Raw genomic sequence first — 26,087 nt, 5'->3', positions numbered from 1 at the left:
TCAGGTTCATCAAATTGACATCGTTTTAAAGCATACCAAGCTAAGTTTGTTGGACAGGGTTTGTAAACATGATGAGTCACGTGCTTCCATGAATCCCAATGTGATACATGCGAATTTGATCACCGTTACTTTAGAGCTTCAATATTTGTTTTCCTTAAGAGAATATAACTCGATACCCAACCAGCACTTTGAATGCCTTATAACATTTTCACTTGTTTGAAGGCGAATCTGCTGAATACTTCTTCTGTTGTAGTATGCTAATCCAGTGTAATATGAATACTTTTTCCCGCAAGTTGTTTATGTGCACACGGCCAAATTTATTTAAATGTGTTTCTATTTTTTGTGTTGCTCTGTTACATTATTAATATGTATAAGGTTTCGCTACTCGTTTCAGTACGTCAATGTTTAGCCACGTTAAAGAGTATACACTCTTAAATACTCTCTTAAATGTTATGTTACAATTTTACTTTCACAACTGTATTGTCCACATACAATTCTGTTAAATGTAGTAAAATCATCAATTCCACCTTCGGGTATCATGAATTTAATAACATCTCGCAGTGAGGACACAGTATTTGTTTAGTGACTGCAGTAAACAGCAAAACACTACCAGAACATAACATGTTATGTTCCAATGGATTAGTATTGACACTTGCTAAACATGGTATCACTGCACTTGCCAAAATAGACTTATCATGAATATGAATGAACTGGAGAAGTTGCACGGTACTTCCGGCACTGGTGAGGTAGTCGAGACTGGTGTGAATAATGAAACTGAATATTTACCACAAATATTTCCTCAAGTTCGATGACACAGATCAAGGAAATATTAAACACAGACTCGCATTCACCCTCGTGCAATTTAAGTAATGATTTAGTCACGTGTAATATACGTCACATCTGGACGTCAGTAGTCTCCAGTAATCTCTTGGGGTTAAGATATAAATATCAGTGGACTGAACAGTGAACGGTACATGTGAGACAACACTCCATCAAGAACAGCTCTGATGACGACTTATGGATACGATGTCTACTTGTAGATGCTGGCCAGCACACTGTTTGTGTGTGCTTTTTGCACTCTGGCTGCTGTTGATATCGGTAAGTGCTTAAGTCATACTTGCACACTGAAATTAAAACTCGTTTTATTGTATATTATTCACATTCACGGAGTTTAAAAAATAAACAAGAAAGCTATTTATCAAAGAGTGTATTTGTACGGTTTTTATTCCAATGATCGAAGCAGTGAACCGCCTTAGCTCGAAGTTCTTGTATGTCGATTTATCCGTTTTTCGAGACAAGCTGGGTGCCGATGTAAGACTATTAGGTGATCAGAAGTGACACCTTCTTAAAGGAGATAATCGGGTTCGAGTTAACAAGGTTTAACTTTAAACTGATAAAGTGTCCTCTTTCTGAATTTCTTTATTTCCGTACTGATGGAGGTCACAGGCCTATGTATATTTATGATTTGTACATTCAGAGTAGTAGAGTCTATAATATAATATTTTTTCTGTGTCTCATTGCATGATAAATGTACATAGATATATTTTGTAAAAGTAAGTACTTAGAGTTGTTTAACAGAGATGTGAATTTAAAGAAATTGCGATTGACATGGTATTATTCAGGTATATACTTTGCCCTTAATGTTGCATAAAATGGGCATATAAGAAGGAAGTGGTATTCATCTTCAATGTCATTTAGGGCGCACAATTGACAAATGCGTTCTTCTCTTTTAATACCCGTGAAACGTCCAGTTTCAATAAATAAATCATGTGAACAACATCGAAATCTTGCTAAGATCAATACTGTTCGGGATATAAATAATTTTTTGCCATTTTGTAATAAATACATTTGTTTGATTCAGATACAGATACAGACCAATTTTGTAAATATATATCTTTTAGTCTTTGTGTTTATGATCTAATGAAATAAGAATGACACTGTATATTTTGTTCACACCATACATAGCCATAACCAACAGAAAACAGCAAGTCTTTTACGTCTGTTACCCAATTTCGTTTTCCATTTTTATCAAAGAGTACCATCATATTATAACATTTTTTCGGGAACCTATAAGATGGCATATTCAATAATCTTAACCAATATTTGATAACCTTTAGATATGAATATATATACACTACTGCCTAGAAGTTCATTCCCCTTACACGCATGGGCACCGCGTTACCGAACCCGTGTGCACCCCGTTGGTTACTCGTGTGGAACCCGTCCGCCACGCGTGTCACACTCATTAGAGGGGGAACAAACTTTTGATCAAAGGAGGACCCATGTTAAGCTGAACTTGGTGGTGGTAACAAGGAGAGACATTTTCGATATCCTGACGAAAAATGCTAACACACATGTTATTTTTTTGTACTTGCGGATGTCTCATTTTTAGATGTGTGATTTTGTAGGAAAATATGAGTACTGGTGTGGCTTCTACATGATGTTTTGCGATCGTGTCAAGAGAATACACGATCCTACTAAATGTTATTGCCATTCAAATGTTTTTTGTTTTATTTGACATTAAATATCTGTAGTACGACTTTCAGTGATTATGACAGACAGACATATTTTTATTTAAGTCTCACCTCATAAATGTACATTATAAAATACAGCATCTTATTAAAATTTGAGCCACTCCACATGGAGTTATGAGAGACTATATATACTATTTACACATATATACAGATATATATTTAAAAAATATATATAAACAACGTGATTAACAACGATATAAAATGTCTTTTCTTTTCTTTAAAATTCATAGCAGGTTTTGGCCACAACATAGCAAACATCATGGCTGGACAGTATAAAACATAGCTTTTCAATATCAGGTAAAATATCAAAATTTGGACGAGTGTTAAAACATAGATCAAGTAACTGGGATCTCTCAACATTGTATAAAGGACATTTAAGTAAAACATGGCATTCATCTTCTAAAATATTCTGACATGAAAAACAATATCTCTCATTTAAAACTGTGCAATCGTATCGTCCCGTCTCAATCCTTATAGGGGCTGTTCCACTTCTAAAACTAGCAATTGCTCGTCTATAAGAACGAGGCATAAAATTACTAACATAAAACTCACAATTTGGTAAATACTTAAAATTACAATACATTCTTAATTTGTTTCCTCCTGTACCATTTACACCTTGTGGCTGACACACATCCTCACTCCACTGTGTACGAAATATATCATACATTTAACTCTTGATAGATGCAACTACATATTTGGCACAATAATTGTTGGCGATATTAGCAAAATGATTTAGGCCAAGATCGGATAGCTTTTTATTACTATTTTTTATTCTTTATTAAAAAGTGCTTTGTTATAGCCCAATACAAATATTTTTGATGTTATCCGATCAGGGTCTATATTATGTTTATGAGGTTTGGCGGGGCATTGTTTTTATTGGACCCTAATTACTTTATGATGGTTGGGTCTATTTGTCTCAGCTCCATAGCCGTGACGCTGGAAAAGAGCAGCATTTAATTAATGAGAGTAGGTTATATCATGGAAGATACACTTGAGGGAGAGGGTTCTACTAATTTCCGTACCACAGGAAGAGACCTGTAGACGTGAGCGCGGGGTTGTGTAAAGATGGCCGTTGCATAATGGCCGGCAGGAGAGGTAAACATTGAGCTAAAGCACTTTTGTTTTCACTGGCTAGTTGAATAGTCTCCCAGCGTTACTGTCAATATATCTTCTTCTTGATCCCTGATACATCATTTTGGCATTAACTATATTATTTTCAACGTACATTATTAGTTTACTAGTCATTTGCTTTTGAGTATTTGTCAATTGTGTTTATTTAACAAGCGATAATGGTAATATATGGTGACATGTAAATATAAAACATAACTACAATAGTAAATATAAATATTCAAATCGCATAAAAATACAATTATAACAAGATATATATGTAATTCTAAAACCTGTGTTCCACATTCAGAGCCAGGCGGAAAACTGATTAAATAAAGGGAAGAAGCTTGCCCTTACACATATGTAGATACATCGACTAAATATGGGACCGCCTCCGTGGTCTAGTGGTAGAGCGTCCGCCCGGAGAGCGGATGGTCCGGGGTTCAAACCCCGGCCGCGTCATACCAAAAGACGTTAAAAGATGGTACTTGTTGTTACCCTGTCTGGCGCTCAGCATTAAGGGGCTAAAACAAGGACTGGTCGGCTCGGAGTATACTGTGTCTGAGTGGGGTATTCATGTTAAACTGCGGCATGGTATCTCAGTGAGCTAGCACTATAAATCGGCATCAGTCCGGACTAATACAAGCAGCCACACAAACACACACACGTACATGCACGTCGCTATATAAGTGCAATAATCGTGGACGCGACGTTAAACCCCATTTCACCTCACCTCACCTCGACTGAATATGACTATATATGTAAATGTTAACATACTGTACCTATCTACACGATCTGTTAAAAAATGTGCATAAGGTCACGGAGACGAAGGCTATAGATGTCATACCTTATTCGATTTTTTAGATGATAAAGTACATTATTTGATAAATTCTGTTGTTGATATCTAAAAATCGATTTGCGGTATCAATAAACATTTCATGGTATAATAATAATATTTGTGATATAAATTCATTCTTTGGTACCCATAAATGAATTATTGATATAAAATATAGAATAAATAGTAAAAAGGCGCCCTATATATTGTTCTTTGTGGATTGTATTGAGTAACGCGATTGCATCACGGTTATAGTGTTAATTGCTAGTCTTTTTTCTGCACCATCATTTCTTTCATCTTATCAAAAATTGTTTACAAAATGGCAACTTATAATTAAGCAATGAAATTATACTGACCCGACCTGCGTTTATTCATCTCTCTGTCATTATTATCGTTAACATGTGTCTAGTGTTAAGTGTATATACTTATACTATACATCGTACTGATTAAGGAATGACACATCATCGTAACATCTTATATATACATGTAGCACAACGGTACTTTGATTCTGTAGCACAAAAAACATCACCCCGAATTACTGTGTAACGGTTAACCCGTTGTTTTCAGACGTTCCATTCAGACAAATAAATCAGGTGTGAAAGTTACCGGTTATAAAGAGTTGATAAACAGCATGATGACGTATGATTACGTATGAGTGAGTGAGTGAGTGAGTGAGTGGGTTTTGGGTGGGTGAGTGAGTGGGTTTTGAGTGAGTGAGTGAGTGAGTGAGTGAGTTAGTGGGTTTGGGTGAGTGAGTGAGTGAGTGAGTGAGTGAGTGAGTGGGTTTTGGACGGGTGAGTGAGTGAGTGGGTGGGTTTTGGGTGAGTGAGTGAGTGTGGACGAAATACAAGACTGTTTTGAGTGAGTGGGTGGGTGAATGAGTGAGTGAATGGGTGGGTTTTGGGTGAGTGAGTGAGTGAGTGAGTGGGTGGGTTTTGGGTGGGTGAGTGAGTGGGTTTTGGACGGGTGAGTGAGTGAGTGAGTGGGTGGGTTTTGAGTGAGTGAGTGAGTGAGTGAGTGAGTGTGGACGAAATACAAGACTGTTTTGGGTGAGTGGGTGAGTGAGTGAGTGAGTGGTTTTGGACGGGTGAGTGAGTGAGTGAGTGGGTGGGTTTTGGGTGAGTGAGTGAGTGAGTGAGTGAGTGAGTGTGAATGAAATACAAGACTGTTTTGGGTGAGTGGGTGAGTGAGTGAGTGAGTGGGTTTTGGACGGGTGAGTGAGTGAGTGAGTGGGTGGGTTTTGTGTGAGTGAGTTAGTGACTGGGTTTTAAATACGTTGGACACAGTAACATGATTCAACACCTTTTGAAACGGTAAAATTAGATACATTTAAACGTTAGTAGCATATTAACACTTGAATTGAAAGGTCTACAAAAATATATTTCTTCTAATAGAAGGTCCACTCGTTACGACAAAAATAGTTCTCTTGATATTCAATACTGGACATTTCCCCACACCCAACGTATTGTTGTTGTTCTTAAAAGTTAACGAGAGGATGTTTAGTGGGGGGCTGGACGTATCTTTTCAGAGGGTGTTATTCTGACATTACCCACTATTTATTGGAGGATAGTGGAAATGAATATAGACTGTCATGTTGTCTGACTGTAGCTAGGATTTGTTATCTTAACAATCACTGGGTGTGACCATGTGGACAGTTTTACATTAGGGGTTGGGATTTTTACAATTGCCCAAATGATCTTACTGAGTATTGGAGCTTGCCAAAGGTAACATTTTATTATTAGAGGAAATTGATAGTAAATACTTAATACATGTATACAGGATATATTCAGGATTTTTAGCCGTTTCTTCCCCTTTTCGTTATTCTGATGGAGAGAAGTCACTCATGCATTCTATGTAAAAGAAGGTCAGACTTGGTTAGAATCCGTGTTTATCTGTAACAACTTCCAACTGTTGACATTTCAGTGAACTTTGCAAGTGGTGGTGAATTGTGATATTCATATTATTAAAACCTGTCAAATTGTACATAAATTTGTGTTAAATCATAAATATTCAAAGAGACTGTTCCCTACACCCGTCCATATCTTAATTAATAAACATTATTTATTGTATGGATTATATAAAGATTTTATTTAAGAATATGTTTGACATTTTGCGTGCATGAAAGATGGGATTAAGGGAGAAAGGAAATATTTGCCTAAAAGTTTCCAATAACAAATGGAGGAAATTGGAAATGGCTGAACCTGTAGAAAGCATCAAATCCATGACAGATGTGACAGATCTCACAGGATGACATTCAACAGGCCTATTACCTTGTGATCATGTTAGCGGTTTTTTTTAGCAGTTTAGAAAAAGATAAGAAATTTGAAGTGAACTACGCTGGAAAATGAGAGAAGAAATTGATAGTCAATGTTTTTTATCATAAAAACTCCCTGTTCAGTACACAACAGTTGTTATTTTAGTACTTTCAAGAGGAATCCCAAACCTTCTCTTACTCTGTTATGATATATTATGTCAAAGTGAAAACAAAAAACATTAACATGCAACAAAGATTTTTATTGCACTTGTTAATTTGCATATTGTTGATATGCATGTGTTCAGATTAATGAAAAAATATACTATATCAACTATAATATGCTTCCGTGTGTTATGTCTAGTACACACAAACAGGACCGTTAACTTTATATAATGAATGTTGCAGTCAGTGGATCTGTCAGTTTGCTGACATACTGTTTGTAATATCCGTTTTCTTTTGGCAAATAAGGGAATAGTTAGTAACACAAAAATACGATATACAACGATTTTTTTTCACAACTATCACGAAATCAGTCGACACTGACACCGCATCATACCCCGCGGTAGGGTGGGGTGGTGGTTCGGTCTGTTGTCTAATAAATGCTGTGCGGCGCCTTTGATGTCGCCTCTAGCCATGCATGTAGTAGAAGTAAAAGACGATCAGGGTGGCCTGGAAATAAACAAGATTGTTGCATATCAAGGCACCAATTCATCTGTCATTGGGGTTTTGTTATGTATGTGTAGCCCAGTGTATCCACAATTAACTAGAAAGTTTCATATCTACAAGTCAGGTATTTGCCCACACCAAATATGTTTTTGCTTAATTGCGTCAGTGTGGTTTATCAACACTTGTTTCACGCTTGCGTCAGTGTGGTTCACCAACACTTGTATATAACGCTTGCGTCAGTGTGGTTTATCAACACTTGTATAACGCTTATTCACGCTTGGAGTGGCAGACTGAAATTGAACATTATCATAGCGACAGCAGGGATAATAGAGGTCATAAGACACAACTTTATTTGCTTTTCAGGCCACAGAGAGTGGCATATGAAGATCATACACATGTATGTTTAAGTTACTTCTTTGATAGGCATGTAGAAGTTGCAGTAATAAGTAAGGATAAGATTTATGGATGAACAACTTCTTTAAAACATTTAAGAGCGACGTTTCAGTGTTGGTAAACTTGCTTGATAATGGTGTCAGAACCTACACCGAAACGCCGCTCTTAATTGTAATAAAGAAGTTGTTCATCTATAAATCTTATCCTTACTTATGTTTAAGTTACATGGGCGGGGGCTAGATTATTTACATCAATACAGTGCAAATATTGTGTTCAATAAAAGAAAACTTTGATAGCTTTTTAACACCCCTTTTTTGACGTATGGAGGTATTGTATAGTATTACTGGGGAATGTTCAAATTAGTTGGTTCATTTACTCCAACGTCAAGCGTCTGAAAAGGACCATAACTTTGGTTATATATCAACTGCCTGTCTCTTTATCTTAAGTTGTTAATCGGTAATTGCAGTCCAAATTTATCAACTTATTAATCTATTGTTGCAAACGTGACTGATTTGTTTACACACAAAAAATGTAATTGATCATGAACTACTGAGGCAGTCAAGCACCTCCTAAAACCAGCAATGTTACATGTAGTCCAAAGGTATTAAACTACATCCATCACTAAAATGTCACCAGTTGGAAGACCAGTTCACAGATAAACAAGGATTCTAACTAAGCTTGAATCTATGAAAACTAGCATGTGAATAAACCCAGTTCATTGAAATTTAAATAATTAAAGCAATTGCAGTGACCAGTTTACAAGTAATCAGTGATAGTATATAAATACTGGGAACGCCAAACAACTTCATTGTAAATAGACATATGCACCTGTGAATGGCTTGGTGGCCGTAGCCTTGTATATCAAAGTTTCAAATACCGAGTGAAACAAAGACGAGGTGCCTGAATACACTGGAAATGATGTATCCTGCATGTCCAGCCACCATCAATATCTCTAGTGATCTTTTCGCGATTCCGAGCATTACCCCAGAACACTAATCTCTTGTTAACGATAGATGTAACTATCTTACTGAATATCCTTAAAAGGGTAATACCTCTGTAATTATTTACGTTATTTATATCACCTTGTTTATGGATTGCGATGATAATACCAATCGACCATGAATTTGGAAAATGTCCATTTTCTAATATCAAATTAAATATTAATTCTAAGTATGGAAGTAGTAAATCTGAAGAATGTTTAAAGAATTCAGGAATAGTATCATTTATATCAGCTGCCTTGTTACTTTAAAGATTATATATGCTGTCTAAAATCTCATCCCTCGTTATTGGAGAATCAAGAATATCCTCGGTAACATTTTTGTTTGTATCATATCGAGCGGATCTATCTGGTACTGTAGGCTCTGCGTCTTCAATGGTGGGGGATGACAAAAAAGATTTGTAAAGTGTTGGTACCAATCATTGGTGGTAATATTATTTCTAGATGCATGCTTTTTATTTACACTTTTGAGGATAGACCAGAATTTTTAGAATCATATATGGTTTTTTTCCCAAACAATGTTGTTCTTGTTTATAAAATGTATCTCTCATTTGTCTACACACAGCATTATACTTATTTCTAATGCAATTGTACTCCTCGATTGAATTAGTGTCCTTCTGTTTTCTAAATCTATTTAGAAGTTTGCATCTTACCCTTTTCAATCTCTCACAATCAGCGTCAAACCATTTATTAACAACAACATCTGATTTTACATTACGGACTACATCGCTTCTACGATATTCTACGCTGCTATCAATATTGTTAAACGCTTTTTCGACAGATTTATTGAGTAAGTTTGGGACACTATCTGTTAAAAAGTTTTGTCGAAAGAGCTCTTGTTTGTCATAATACCATACAAACTTAAACGACCTATCACATTTACTTTCATCGGATAATTGTCGGCCCATGTGAGGCGAGCGTAATTTCAATGTGAGCGGAAGATGTGCCGATTCAGTATGTGACGGTATCGTAAAATCACTCGTGTACTCGAAAAGCGATGATGAGGCAATAACATAATCAATTACACTTGCGTCATTTGCACATATAAACGTATAATCTCCCACATGGGAATCTGTGCCACATCGTCCGTTCATAATATGAACATTTAACACTGAACATAGATCTAACAGGCATTTACCGAAATTATATACAGTTTTGTCAGCTGAGAATGGCTGGACGTTAAAATAATCAAGAAGGAAATCCCACATGGAGTGATTTTGACTTTGAGTGCGGTCAATTATGACGTCCTCAACAAAATCGGGTTTGGTGCCTGTACGAGCATTAAAATCTCCACCACACAAAATATAAACATTCGGGAGATTAGTTAGTATGTCTATAAGTCTATCTTGAAATATTGTTATTCCATTTTTGCTATACAAGCCAAGTTTGTTAAACCATGTTGACCCTTCTGGATGGACATACAGACATGAATATAATAAATCTGAATCAAGACTAAATAGTGTTTTCTGTTATTTTGTACCATTCTACATATTTGGAGAACTGTCTTTTTATCAATACTAATATCCCACCCGAATGTCTTCCACTGTTTGATATTTTATCCGCATCCATAGTAATAACTTTATGATCTGGGAAAGCATATAGTAGGTCAAAACTGTTCGTCCATGTTTCAGTTATTCCAACTACGTCGAACGACTTTATGTAGTTCAAGAAGTCAATTTCTGTTAACTTTTGTGAAATACAGGAAATATTCCAAAATATAAAATTCACAAACATCCTCAGATTTATCACAAGTGTCTGTTTTTATGGCATCAAGAAGAGTCATATAATCTTGGGTGCTGTCTCTAACATGACCCTGGCCCCATTCCTATCGGGTATGTCCCCTGTAGGACGGGCGGGAGTTGGATCTGGTCAGTCGTCGTGATCCAGTTGTATATCGTCGTTGATGTTCAACACCAGTGTCAACGTTCCTGTGTGGGTCGCGAGGTGTTCTGTATCTGTATATTCTCCTCCTTAGCCACCTCAACAATTTTATTTCCTTTTAATTTTAATCTAATTTTAAATACCTGGTCTTTGGATTCTCGGCTCTAAGTCTAAGTAATTCCTGTCTCTGTGTGTTGGTCAGGTCGTTGGCTATACCAACTCCTTTCTCTCTGAGGACCTCCCTCATTTTCACAGACTGCCATTTGTCCTCCCAGTTACACATTTTAGCAACAATTGGCCTTGTCTTATTGGGACTCTTAGTAGAGATACGATGTGCCTTTCAATGTCTCTTGCAGCTAGTGGTTGTAGACTTTTATGTAGTCTGGCACTATTCAGGACTTCGAGTACCTTGTCTTTGCTTTCAGTGTCATTTTCTTCTTGTTTCTCCGGAATACCGTATAAAACAATGTTGTTTTGCCTACTTCTCCTTTTCTGGTCTTCTAATCGAGCTTCTATGCCCCGATAGTAACTTTCTGCTTCCTCTGCTCTTTCACTTAGTGCATCAATGTCAATTCTCATTATCTCTTGTACATCTTTGTTTGAGCTACCTCTGACCTCAAGCAACTCACTGATACAGGCCTTCATGGATTTTATGTCCTCTTTAATAGATCTGATATCTTTGGAAAATAATCCTCCGTATTCTTAATCTGGTCGATGATCGCTGTTTTTAATTCATTTAATTCGTCACCTGTTGGCCCTGGGTTTAGTTCTACATCTCTTGTGAATGTATCATTGATGGTATGAATGTATTACCAGGGGGAGCATCTACATTGCATATGTCCTGTTTTCGACATGTAAACAATGTTCCCGTCGCCAGTGTCGTTGAAAAAGTATGTAAACTCTCACTCTGTAAGCCATGCAAACACAATGTAGGAGGGATCAGCGTAGGCGATATGTCTTGTATCCACACTAATAATACAGTCCTAAATCTCGATTGGAACTCCCATAGTGTTGTTTTGTCGGGTTTGTTGGCTTTTCTCAACTTAGAATTATCAATGTTTTTTCCACTTTTCTCGGAGCTTTTGTTGACAGTGCTCTACTAATCAGGGCCGATCATCACAAGTCCTCCTTCTCGTTAACGCAAAATGGGGATTCGGCGATGCTTAGTTGGTAAAGTGCTGGTTGATTACGCCGCCTGAGTTTCGGTTCAGTTCCCAACCTGGATTCAATGTCTTGATACCATTTATGGTGTCCTCCTACCACCCCACTGAGATATGGATGGAATATTACCATAGTAAAACATACTTTGGTGATTAATTTATGTTTTGTCACATAGGTATTTGGTCCGATATACTTTCAAATAAAACACACAAACGAAAGTGTAAGTGTCACTTCAATCCAAGACTCATCATTGCTTACAAACCCCGCTCAACAAAATCAACTGGGAATGCTTCAAGACGATGTCCATTTTCATGAGAGGTGATGAACCTGCAGCGGTTCTGATTAGAACCCAGCGCGCTGAAACCTTTGTCATACCCTGTTCATTCTTCAAAATGTTCTCAACTCTCTCATGAGAAATGCCTACTTTATTGGCTTTGTGACGCGTGGTGAGTCTTCATAATCCTTAAACATATCATGTATATTATCAACATTTCCCTTAGTGAAAGATGCTTTGCTGCTATACTGATACGTCAGGAAGCAGTCAATCTAAAGTGTTGCTATTTCAGTTAATCCTTTAACAATAACATTGCATACACTGCTGAGTGAATGAAACTCCCCTAGCAATCTTAGCACCGTGTTTCCTTAAAATAACAATTAATGTCCTGCAACGAGCTTTTAATGACTAACATCCTGTTTCAGTACCATAAACGGTGAAATCCTATTTTTCCAGCAACTGGCGGAGGGATAACTCCATCGTGTTTGTTTAGAGAGTGAGTGAGTTGGGTTTAACGCCGCTTTCAACAGTATTCCAGTTATATCGCGGCGTGTCAGCTTAATATGGGAGGACAGCCCTAAGTGATGCAGATCTCAGACGTTTACCACTTCGGTGAAACCCACCAGCACGGGCATGGTGCTGACAAACCTAGAAACATAATCGGGGATTCGAACCCACAATCATAGGTTTCTGGCGTTCCCAAGGGACGCAACTCTGCACAGCGAATTGCGGCGCCTTAGACGACTGGACCATCCGTGCCCCCTTAGTGTTTGTTTAAGCTACATACATCCTTACATACACACGTACATCAAACATGCGTTTACTTTATAAATGAAATAAATTATTGATAAAAAGGGTGTCGCTGTACACAATATTGTGTTATTTGTCCCAAATGCGATTGAAAAATCCGAGGAGGAAGAAGGCAAACTTGGCGCCGGCCCAACGTAGAAATTGCTCAGCGCGTTTAAGAACGGGAACCCGTTTTAACCTCACTGAGGGGAATTTCCTCAGTGGCGGATATTTTCGTTTGGGGGACGATTTCGCCTGTCATTTGTTTTATTGTTTCCGTTTTTTAAATAAAATTTTGGTCAAACATTTGTGATTAAGTATGCCCATAAGTATTAATATCAGCAAAGTTGCTATGCTGAGTTTACTTGCTCTCTGACAGTGAAGAGAATAATCTTCTAAAGGTGACACCATATCTGCATGGATGGCTGTCAGAGGTAATCCTTTCAGCTGGAGAAAGACTGGGTGACAGCGCTGTAGCCAATTGTGTGGTTTTCATCAACAGAGAATGCCTAGTCACTTTGATACCTGCAGAAATATGCTGCCTGGTTTATGTATTTGGTTAAAATGTAGCCGGTTAGCGTGATAAACTTAGTACATGCAACTGAAATATAAGAGCCACCCCTCGTAAGTGGAGTCACAATTCAATGCAAGTCTCTGCGTTAGGTTGTGCTGAAACGCATAACCATTTTCTGTGGGAAGCTACAAACATTCCCTTCGTCATCAGAACACTTTATAAATAAGGACAAGGCACACAGGACACGTGTCCAATATGAAGACGAATGTCCAGGTCATGAGAACTCATTATCTCGCGTGTTCACCTTTAGCGTGAAGTATTGTCTGTCACCTCCTGCTCATGGACGAACGAATCGCACGGTGGCGAATATTATCTCACTCGGCCGGTGGTGTTGCTGTGTATGGGGTTCAGGATGATCACTGCGCTGCCACTACCAAACCTGTTTACGGCTAAACCTTTATGGTGACATGGGGCCATCATAAATCTTCTCGATGCAGCATAAATCTCGACTCGTCATATGCTGTTGACGATGTTGTTGCGATCCTGGGCAGCCACGAGCTCATCCAGACTTAGGCTATGCGGGGTATAATTCTGTTCGTGCCGATACTCTGGCTACATCCGTCTGTGACGTCGACGTTCCTGCTTCAGATCGTCCGATGAGGTTGTTCTGGTTTGCACGGTAGGCTGAGGCATGAAAATACCAGCTTTTGAAAGAGAATATCACATTGAAAAAATATATTTGTGTGGTGCAATGTTTCTAGTTGTCCATTTGAGGTGACATGAAAAAAATATCCGCGTTACCATTACCTTTTCGTTTTTAACTATAGATATAAGACAGAACATGATACTTATAATCAAAATGTGCATAAATGTATTCTTTCCATGTACGATATGTACATATATCATCTGATAGTTTGAGAATAGTTTATGGAGGAAGAACGAATGTGCAATAGAATACGCCGACCATTTCACCTTCCGTGATAATTTCTTTATGGTCGTTTGCAAATTGTGAACATAGATTTGTTCCTTAACGCTTGTACACTAGTCCGTTCAGTAAAGTTTTGGGATTAGACATTTAGGCAAGAAGTAGGCATCCCCATGCGCACCAATTGTGCTCACCTTCTTGCGGATTTGTTTCTTTATGCATATGAATCGGAATTTCCAATCGGATTGGCAAAGTTAAAACAAGGTAATTTGTCCAAGAAGTTTAAAGTTTCTCTGAGCGAAGAAGAACAGACAAGTATATTAAGTGTGTAAAACAGTTTACTCCACAATAAAAATACTGGTACAGTACTTGCCGAATAACTAAATCGAACGTCTTGGTCCTGGAAATCTGTCACACTGGTCAATCTGATCATCAGATCATGCACCATTTGAGTTCTGAGTCACAAAGTCAAATTGTAAACTTGAGAACAGCTGTGGTCCACCCATACACACATACATACTGATGACTAGTGAGATAAGGTTTCCAGCCTTATCAAACTGGAGTGGTGTAAGAAACGTCCCTAAATGCAATAAACCAGAAGTCGGTATCCATAGTTGTACGTTTTCTTACCTACTCACCACCTTCTAGAATAGCAATCAAACAGTGAGGTTTCCACCAATCCTCTGGACAAGTCTCACACAAATGCATTTTTTAGGCTGCGACTAACGAGGATCTTATGATAATACAATGTGTTACCTGGTCATCATTGTGTGATCGTTTTCCTCATGCTATCTATCACTGGTTTGTCTCTTCCAGGCCGCCGTGATATAGCCGGAATATTACTGACAGTAGAGTCAAACAACACTCAGAAAATCACTCTTTCCATAGCTGCCGCAACCGTCTCCCTGTGCTGCTCCCGATAAACGATTTTGATATTGACTTGTCGCTACACAGAGCTTCGGACTGTTCCATAGTGTTTTCCTTAAAGGTCCTCGCACTGTATTTGCTTCAGCTAAGGGCATGCATCGTCATCTAACGACAAATGAAACATGATTCACTTCACAAGACACTGGCTTTCAAATATTTACTTTTCGAGTTATATATTATAATATTTTTTTATCCTCAGTTGAGTGAATGACTCAGGAAATAGACCTCCAGTGTTTAGAAGTTTGAGATCGTTCACTGTAGAATCGATACCTCGATAGATTTACTTGGAATGAACATGTTTTTACAATGTGATTGTCAATAGAATCACCCTGATGTGTGGCTGAAGGCCTCCGTATTTTAGGCCTAGCTGCAGACGAGAAGGAGATGGCGATGAATATTAGTCACAAAAAGATTAGTAAACAATATATTGTCATGAATTTGTTTTAAGGATTATCAGCTTGATGTGGGAAACACACCCAAATTGATGGCCTCTGACGTTTACCACTTAAAATGAAACCAATGAGCACGGATATGGTGCTGACAAAAGTGAATACATATCATGGCGAGTATTGGATTCGAAACCACGATCACAAGATTTTGACAAATTGGGCGAAACGTTGCACAGCGTATTGCGCCGCCTGAAACGTTTGGGTCACCCCAGGCACCTTGCCTCCTATTGACCAAGGGTGTTAACAGATATAAGCGGATATAATAAATCACCTCAGTTCATTTAAAAGAGCTCGTTTGGAAGTGTCCTATGAAACATAGTGCCTGTGAGAATAAAATATGTATGGGTATGGAAATATTTCCTACAGCATAAAAAACTAGACATAGTAGAATACACATAACACTTACGTACGTGGTTTGAATGGTAAAGTTCTTTGGAGGCAACTGAAAGAAATTCGAACTTCATTCGACATTCTTCATGTCAACGTTATTATATCATATTCAAGATTATATTACTTTCTTCAATTAACAAATGTCTGAACCGTATATTCATACCTTAACAGCATGTGAAGACTGACGGCAAACTGGACATTCAGTTCATCAGTTACTGGTCAGATGGGAAAGTAATCAGCGGGCATAGTTGTGACGATGATCTCACCATTTGGTGGAATGATCAATGTGACCCAAAGTTTTCCCTGTGCATTGATGGGTAAGTACCCTGGAATGAGAGGACAGTGTTGTGACAGTGAAGCTCGTACCTTGTGTATTGGTAAATGTGATCCAATGTTTATCTTGTGTATTGATGGGAAGGTACCTTTTTATATACTCTTCAAAAAAAGAAACTTGACATAGATGTAAAACCACTTTTTGCCAAATATCTAAATTAATACCATTAAATGAGAACCAAATAAGTCAAACAGGAAGACGATGTGTCTATAATTCGCGAAAACACATGCAAAGCACATAAAAATAGCGTTTGTGGATCAATTTTACAGCTTCATCCAAACGCAACCGCCTGTAAAAAACGTGCAGCACAGGATCCTGCATTTAGGCATGCAGGCCCCCCTGCTGAATGGGTATAAAACTCCACATCAACGGCTGTTCATACAGCCCTTATAACGGCAGGAGAGGCGGTGACAGAATGCCAAGACTGAATGCAGCTCAACAGAACAACGCCATTGGGAGATTACAAGCAAGAAGTGGCCAGGCGCTTTGGCGTATCCAGACAGACAATCTCCGCACTGTGGACCCGATACAACAACACCAACAGAGTTAACGACAGACCAAGGTCAGGAAGACCAAGGGTGACAAACCAAGCACAAGATCCATACATCCGGCTGCGACACCTCCGAGACCGCACTACCACAGCCACGTCTACAACCACACAGATCCCTGCGTACGCAGAATATCAGATCAAACGATACGCAACAGACTGAGGGAGGCTGGACTTTTTGCACGAAGACCTGTTTGACGTCATGTATTGACCCCACGTCATCTTGCTGACCGTCTGATTTGGTGCCAACAGAGGGTTAGATGGGCACGTGCAAGGTGGAGAAATGTACTGTTTACTGACGAGTCCCGTTTCCTACTCACACGTGCTGATGGGCGCGCACGTTTCTACAGACGTCGGGGTGAACGTTACGCCCCCAACTGTGTGCAGCAAGGTTGTCCCATTTGGCGGCGGGAGTGTCATGGTATGGGCCGGAATTCATCACGGTGGTAGGACGCCTCTCGTGCATGTGGCAGGTGCATTGACAGGTGTGCGTTACAGAGACTTACGTTCTTCCTCATGTCAACGTTCATGGCGGACAGTTCCAGCAGGACCACGCTCGATCGCATATTGCACGTGTTTGTCAGGACTCCTTACAGCACAACAACATCCAGTTCACAGAAGGAATCCACCGCCCCAAACACTTCCGGTGCTTCTTGATGCACTTCAGCATGAATGGCAGCACATCCAACAGCGTGTTATTGACAACTTGATTGCATCTATGGGTCGTTGGTGTCAAGCTGTGATTGATGCACGTGATGGGCACAACCGATACTGACCTTTTCTGTACCCCTGTGACATTAACTGTATCGTGTACGTGTGTCTGTCTAGGGGACACGATTAATGTTTTGATCATTATGTATATTGATCTTCAAACAGAGTTTCAATTATGGTTTCTGTTTCCTATTTTAAAAAAATCGCATTATATTACATTTTGAAAGTCAGTGTCAAGTTTCTTTTTTTGAAGAGTATATATTTATTAACAAACTATACGAGTGAGACATGTTCATTTAGGGACAGTTTCTATTTGTAGGCTATCGTATCTCGTGTACATAAATGACCAGGACCCCTGTTGCCATTAATACATCAGGTTAAGTACATCACACAAAGGTTATTTTAATGTTGTCTTTCTGATTTTTCTGTGAAAATAGTTTAGGTATTTCTTTACTCATGTTGAGGTACCACCGTGTATTAGTAATAGAGGGGGCGACGCGATTCACTGTGCAGAGTTGCGTTCCTTGGGCACGCCAGAAACCTATGATTGTGGGTTCGAATCCCGGTTCGCACCGATTATGTTTCTAGGTTTGTCAGCACCATACCCGTGCTCGTGGGTGTCACCGAAGTGGCAAACGTTTGAGACCTGCATCGTTTCAGGCTTTCCTCCGACATTAAACTGACACGCCGCGATATAACTGTTATACTGTTAAAAGCAGTGTTAAACCCAACTCACTCACTCACTCACTATTAGCAATAGAATCACCTTGACAGTGTTTGTCACGTTTTTCTGTACTTGAAACAATTTTGGGGCTTTTTTTGAATACTTAAATTTTTCTTGTGTTCATTGAAATTACTGCATTCTGATTAGCTGAATTGGTCACGTGTTAATGCATTCAGTTTCCAATGAATGTAAAAGGTTAAGCCACGTCCATTGAAACGGACTACTTTTATTACTACGGAATTACTGTCGAGGGAAATCCCTTTCTGCTCATGTGTATCATAATACACAGGGCTTTTAGCGAAATTCATGCATATTCATTGTTCAAACTACCCTTTGAAACCGAAGGACGAGACGGAATGAAACAGCAAACGTGCAGGCTCGCTCGACTTTTTTTTCACCGCTCGCCTCGGTCCCACAACTTTCATGTCTTCGGGTTGCATTTCTAGCAAGCATTTTTCCAACTGTGTGGCGGTAACTGACCATGTCATTTGAAACAGCCGCCTAATTCTCCCGGACATATTTGTTCCCGCTCGTTACAGTAGGACCGTTGCAGTTCTTCTCGCCTCTTGCCTTGATTGACAGGTCCTATGAACTTTGTTTAAAATTTGATCCTACTCTGCGTTGATTGGCTGCTGACTTTGTGGGCATGTCAAGTTATGTGCATAAATTACACAATCATCTGATTCATGTCACGTCACAGCATGTATTCCTACACCTAGAATGTTGATCAATCTCGTCATTTTTGTCTGCTTTGATATAAACAAGTGTTTTTGGTTAAACTCTTGTATGTTTTCGTTGTCCAATTTAATTATACGCATAGACTGTGTATTTTTGTCGGTTCATTGAGGTAGGAATCGAAAAACCGGTTTGCAGAGTGTATTAATCAATCCTTAAGTGCATTTGACTTTATTTAGTAAAATAATATAGTGAATTTACGCCTTTGGTTTACAATATGTAGGAGGGGGAAAATGACTTGTTTTTAATGTAGAGTTATGTTACCTGTAGGTTTGACAGCATCAGACAACAATATTATGTTATTCCAGGCCAGACGGAAGAGCGCCGTGCTCTCTTTATAAGGGGACCACAAACTACATAGATAACCATAACACGATCCACTTTGGAAGCAGCGTTCTAGGAACAGCGAATCCTATCATCATATCTGTGCCCAAAGCAGTACCGGTAGGTGTGTCACCTAAATCTAAATTACACACCATGGTAAAATATACTCATGTCAGATTTTATTGTAAATCTTTAAGCCACATATAAGAATCCTTAACTGTTCTGTGAATGTTGAAAATAAAACTAACAGACACAGGTCTCGCAATGCCATGTCATAGATTAGGCTCAATGTCCGCAAGCGTCATTCAACATATTCAGAAGAAAGACAATACATGTATCAAATGAATATTTAAGTAATATGGAGACACGGGTGGCCCAGTCGTCGAAGGTGCCGCAATTCGCTGTGTAGAGTTACGTCCCTGGGGTACGCCAGAAACCTATGATTGTGGGTTCGAATCCAGGTTGACCCTGATTATGTTTCTAGTTTTGTCCGCAACATAACCGTGCTCGTGGGTGGCAACGAAGAGGTAAATGTCTGAGACCTGCATTACTTTGGGTTTTCCTCCCACAGCTGACACGCCGTGATATAACTGGAATACAGTTAAAAGCGGTGTTAAACATAACTCCCTCCCTCATGAAGTAATAGCATATGTTTTTAGCTTAGCTGGAATATTGCTGTCTGTAGTGTTAAACTGTTAAACAACAAACTAAGCAGAGAATATACATGTTCTTTTCTCCAGTCCTCAATAAAAATAAAGGTGCAGGTGTTTGACAATGATTACGACTCCAATGGCGACCTAATGGACACACTCTCCAAGCTGATCAACATCCAGGCCACTGCTACAGAACAGACAGCCGTGTACACCCCATTCACACTGGAGAAAAGGACAAAGTGAGTCAGACTAAGACATGAGTGGGATGATACAATAGAATTAGGTTGGGGGCAAGAACAAAACTTTGAACAGAGCGAATAATTTGCCATGTTGTCTATTCTATGGATACCATTGGGGTTTTGAATGATGGTCGGTCTAGCATCAGCATAATGTTGATCTGACTGATGCATCTAAACCTCAGGGCCATTTGATTAGCCCCCGAGGTTTACTTATCACGAATTTTGGCTCATGTTACAACATAAAGAGGCCAGTCACTGGCACAGGGATGATTCTGTGACAGGAGCGGTTTTAATCTTGACTGTTTAGTGACGCAGATTCCTTGATGGTGAAGGGTGGATTGTTACAAAGAAAAGATGATGTGAATGAGAAACGTTTGTGTCCGAAATATTTCAGTCGAGTTGCTGGTGCAATAAACATTGAAAAGGTGTCTGCTGTGAGGGATGTTGATGGAATGCTTGGGTTGTTTCTCCTTGCATGTTTCTGTACTCTACTGCACCAGGTGAATCCAAATGAAGCTATTAAGCGCAGTTGCACACCACGCTATCTCTAGTACGACAGGGCACAGGCTCACCTAAGATCACCTCCGAGTTGCCGTCATTAATTTGTCACCATTTACTTCGATTATTTTCTGAATAATTCAACTTACCTCTCCTTACCATAACCAGGTTGTGGAACAATATTGCATTACACCTTTCGACCATAACCCAGAGCTTATTGTATAGAACCCGACTGTGTCATTTTCAATTTGTTTCCTTTTTTTATAAACAAATTGAAGCAATTGTGGCTGTGGTTATATGATGAGGCACCTAAATCAAAGTGCTTTTATATGAATTTGCACAGCAAGATGAGAGAACAAGATGACAAACTGAAATGTTTGGATGGAAAAATTTTTTCAGGTTACAGATTCAGGTCCGTGCCTACTGCGACCCGGACTGGTACGGGCCAGTGTGTGAGAAATATTGCAAGGCCCCTACTGACCAGAGTCACTACACGTGCAAAGGACACACAGGAGCAAAAGTGTGCTTTGAAGGTATGTTCAGAAGGTTGATGTCAATGTTGAGTTTGTTACTGCATCATACATTAAATTTCAAAAGAAAGTGTGATAGTGTTGGTCTTGTATTACGACCCTTTCGCATTGAAGTAGTTCAAACGTACATTGTACATTGAGACCCCATTATCAGTTTGATCGGATTTGTTCTTTCAGGATTAATGATTCATCGGGATGGAGTTAAATTCATTTCCATATTTAGACATCCATGTTACACTGATCATAAAGTGGTTTTCGGAACTTACGGTGTCCCGATTAACATGGTATCACCAAGTGATGCTTCATTTCAATTATTGAAATTGCAGGTTGGGAGGGCGATAACTGCGATCAGGACATCGATGAATGCGCAGGAAGTAACATGTGTCAACATGGAGGCAATTGCACAAGTACACCCGGAAGGTTTGAGTGCATTTGTATCGAGGGGATCAAAGGTGAGTAAACTTTATCTTATATTATTCTACATTTGGATTCCAAAGAGGAACAGGCAACATAGCATGTCAGTTTGCGACTCTATGGTTACAATATGTGAAATTCGTGTCCCCCTAAATGGTATGGCAGGAATACATACATGTAGTTTCTACAACGACCTAAACTCTCTATATGCATACTCCCCAACCCCCTCACCCACACAATTTCCCCTATAAACAAACGTTTTTAAGAATACAAGTCTGGTAATCGAGTGGAAGCACTAAACACATAATACAAAAGTAACAATAAATGGACTAATTCGCTAACACGCAAATTGCTTCCCGAATTATTTCCGTTAATATTTTATCTATTAAGTGCTCCCCCATTTTCTAAAATATGAGTCCACACACAAACCAAGCACACACAAACGCGAGCTGATGCACACAGATCCATTTGTGCAAGCAATATGTCAAATATATTTAGTGTAGCAATACAAGGTATAACTGCTTGAAACACCGACTGTAACTCTACAGAGGAAGAAGGGCTAAAAACCTTTAAATGCAACAATACTCGGTGGGTAGTTTCGACGGCAAGCAGTCTCTATTTATTAAGTCGTTTTGTGGGAGAGCGTCCGCACTGATTGTGGAAGGATGGGGGCGGAAGTCTTGATCCGCGTCATACCAGACTTGTTGTTACCCTGTCTGGCGCTCGACATAAAGGGACTAAAACAAGGACTGGTCGGCTCGAAATAAGTATACTCTGTCTGATTTGGTACAAGCGCGCACGCACACGCGCACGCACACACACACACACACACACCTGCATGCATGTCGCTCTAGAACGCGACTTTAAGCCCCATTTCACCACACCTCACCTATTTGGTCGTATAAAATATATAATATTCAGGAAGACGATGTGAAATCATCACCAACCAGTGTGCACTGAAGCCATGTCTGAATGGAGGAACATGCAACGGAAACGAAACAGGCTTCAACTGCGCATGCTCAGTTGAGTGGACTGGAGAGACATGCAAAGAGATGATTAATTTCTGTGACAGCGCCCCCTGTAACAGAGGGAATTGTACACCGGACCTCTTGACGGCAACTGGGTTCAAGTGTGATTGTGATTTTGCATGGGTTGGGAAAAGATGCAGCCAAAGTGTGGGTAGGTGAAATGTTGTCTTATATGTTAATATGAATGTCTTTAGTGAGTCCCATGCTGCATTCCTGAATCCAGCAAACAGGCAGAATAGTCGGCGTTTTCCGATAGGCAAGTAGGTGGACGCCCTCGTCTCGCACGTACATGTATACAGGTACAACTGCCTTCCAGAGAATTCGCGAGATTCGAAGAGTCTTGAATAAAGTGGTACAACAACAATTGTAAACAAGGAAGTAGGTAAGCTCCCCACCGCGAAGCTCTCAACACTTGGATGGCAGCGAATGCGTCACGCCCTGGGGTGGAGATTAACCATTTCCATCCAAGGAAGGTCACTCCTTATCAAGGTCACTACTAAGGTCGATATTATAAGAGCGCCTCAATCAATTTACCACTAACTATCATCAGAAACAAAGAAAAGAAATGAACTGCCACATAACAGGAACTGGAGATGCCGCCAGACAACACACAGGTTACATGGTTTTTCGTTTTCCTTCTGGACAGTGTATCCAGCCAACGTATTGTTTCAGATGACTGTGTACATTGTTTGATGTAACGATTGTTGATGAGCATCCACCCATTGAGACCAAAGTAAAGGCATTTCTTGTTCTATCAAAACTAAAATGGAAAGAGGATTTCATGGCGATTAATTATGTTTTTTTTGCTAAAACAAATGTTTTCTTATAATGACTATTTCGTCATCATGAATTATCTAATAATAAAGTAACATATTTGAATGGAAAAATTGGCCAAAGACTTCATTTTCAATAATAACTTCATATAGGCTTTGGATGTCATTAGAACTATTCCTAAAAACCTCATGTTCTTTGCATTCAGACACTGCCAACATCACGCTCCTGGGAGAGATTGATCACACAAACAGAGATGACCTGACTGATGGCTTGAACAGACTCATCGCAGAACTTGGGGAAATTCCAGGAAAAGTGGATGTCAAGTTTGCCGCAAATACACAGACAGAATGCAAGTGAGTGATAAACAGTGAATGAGTGTATGTGAATGACTGCATGAGTGAGTTGGATATAACGGCACTTTGAACAGTATTCCAGTCATATCATGGCGTGTCAGCGCAATGTGGGAGGAAAGCCCAAGTGATGCAGGTCATAGTGCTGACAAATCGGGGCGAACAGGGATTCGAATTCATGATCATAAGCCCTGGCGTACCCAAAGGAAGCAACTCTTCAGTGAGAACTGCGGTGCCTTAAACGACTGGGCTTCCCGTGCCTCCGAGTGACAAACAGGATGCTGCTATACCAGTACGACAAATAGGAGCCTACTTGACTTTAGAATTTGAGTATTCCGTCCTGCAATGAATGTCACGATCTCAACTAAGTTTGTTTTAAATATATATTTCAGTAATACTACATCATACGTACAACTCTATTCAGCTTTGGAGAACGACACCATTCTGGACAGTGCTTCAGTAAATATGATCTTCGAATCCAACAGTGATGAAGTCCTCAATGAATATCTGCCTCTTCCGTTGTACCCTCCCCGACAAGAAGAGAAGTCGACGGTGAAGGTAAACCACACGATGCCAATCATAAATCAAACTTATTCTCGGGTATACTATTCTTTATGATATGCAAGTTAATGACGTAACAATTTCTTTGACTAGATCAGTTCAGATTACTACAGGTCAATACGTGCGTGTTTCAGAGACCACATGACAGTTGGGACACTGACCAGTATGTGCTGGTCGTTCTACTACCTTTAGGCCTTGTCCTAATGATTGTACTCCCTCTGATGGCTTTTGGCATCTGGAAAAGAAAATTGTAAGTGGTACATGACATACCAATTGATTAACCTCCTTTTAGAGATATTTATTTGTCTGAAACAATTTTCTGTTTCTGACACGATTCATCAGGCCCCCAACACCCAACACGTGAGACACGGCTAAGAGAAATGTCGACCAATGTAACCAGTAAAGATTCATAAATGTTAAGATATTTTTCTCTTGCATCGTATTGATATATGCTGATACAGGGAGCGCAGTTTTTGGGTTTTAAATAATGATTTCATAGCTATGTTGTAGATATATGTAGCCCTGACCTTTATAGACTCGTTAAGCGGGCACATAAAACTTATATGATTTATTACAATGCTCTGGGCACTAATAACATTCGAAAATAATTCGTTTGTGTTTTATCAAACATTGAAGTGAACAACTGTTATTTTCCAATTTCAAGAGACACGTCACAATGCATAGACGACGAAAACGATCTAATCAACTCATTTGGGATGGATTTGCCACGCAACAGGAACCCAAACAGACCTGGTCTTCAGGGTGCAAGTGTATCTCCAGATGGTAACCCATGTCTTCACTTCCATGACGAAGATGAAGGGGCACTCGACACACACTGTGATGACACATCAAACATCCATGGAGCAATTGGAGATATGACCCTTGTCCCGTGGAGCCAAGAGGCTGCAAGCGTTTCTCCAGATTACAACGCGCGTCAAGGTGACACAACACCACTCGATACTCACCGCCATGCCACATCAAATATCCACAACGGAACTGGAGATATGACCCTTGACCTGCGGAGTCTACGTGGTGCAAGCGTTTCGGAATCTGTCAACACGCATCTTCATGACGAAGCGACATTCGAAGCTCGCCATCATGTCGCTGCACATCTGCCTGTTGATGTGCTCCATCTGCGTCAGACCATCAACTATGAACCGTTAGATCGTTGGGAGGAAGTGGATACAGACAGCACTGTCACCGATGACACCGATGTTGAGAACATCTCAGAGGAAGACCCTTATGTCGATGTTGCTGTTTTAAACATGTAGTTTTAGTTGCCCCAGACGATGTATTGTCAACTAATAAGAATAACGAAAGGACATGTGTATCGTTATCAACTGCTGTCAGTGGACTTTCAGTGATCCATTCATATATTTTTTCGCCAGTAATTTGGTCATACGCCCAATTTCTGTCATGCTAGACTGGTTATTCTCTCTGAGGTTGACATTTTATGTATATTTGACACACTTCTCTTTGCTAAATCAGCTCTTAACGTTAATTATAGTTAAAATGAACACTGCGTTTGATGTCATTCTGATCTAATATACTATAGATAACGTAAGACAT

The 26,087-nt window shown here is 39.5% G+C and overlaps 1 protein-coding gene across 1 annotated transcript; it reads left to right on the top strand.

Moving 5' to 3' along the window:
• Positions 1–1,017: 1,017 nt before the first annotated feature.
• Positions 1,018–25,789, top strand: LOC139444682 (uncharacterized). The gene is made up of 11 exons (XM_071225614.1): positions 1,018–1,098; positions 16,268–16,413; positions 19,456–19,591; positions 20,212–20,363; positions 21,261–21,394; positions 21,718–21,843; positions 22,727–22,984; positions 23,813–23,960; positions 24,350–24,515; positions 24,653–24,768; positions 25,183–25,789. The coding sequence occupies exons 1-11, from the start codon at positions 1,018–1,020 to the stop codon at positions 25,787–25,789; spliced, it is 2,070 nt and encodes a 689-aa protein (XP_071081715.1).
• The last annotated feature ends 298 nt before the right edge of the window (positions 25,790–26,087 follow it).

Source organism: Haliotis cracherodii, unplaced genomic scaffold (assembly GCF_022045235.1).
Source record: "Haliotis cracherodii isolate W230 unplaced genomic scaffold, xgHalCrac1.p SCAF_6, whole genome shotgun sequence".
In the NCBI taxonomy this organism is placed as follows: domain Eukaryota; kingdom Metazoa; phylum Mollusca; class Gastropoda; order Lepetellida; family Haliotidae; genus Haliotis; species Haliotis cracherodii.
The sequence above is the reverse complement of the archived record's forward strand: the minus strand, read 5'-3'. Positions and strand labels throughout refer to the sequence as shown.

Excerpts from the sequence above, each read along its gene's own strand:
- LOC139444682 (XM_071225614.1), top strand. The coding sequence starts at position 1,018 with ATGGATACGATGTCTACTTGTAGATGCTGGCCAGCACACTGTTTGTGT. Across the intron at positions 16,414-19,455 it reads TTTTCCCTGTGCATTGATGG|GCCAGACGGAAGAGCGCCGT; the intron begins GTAAGTACCCTG and ends ATGTTATTCCAG. Across the intron at positions 24,769-25,182 it reads GGCATCTGGAAAAGAAAATT|AGACACGTCACAATGCATAG; the intron begins GTAAGTGGTACA and ends TCCAATTTCAAG.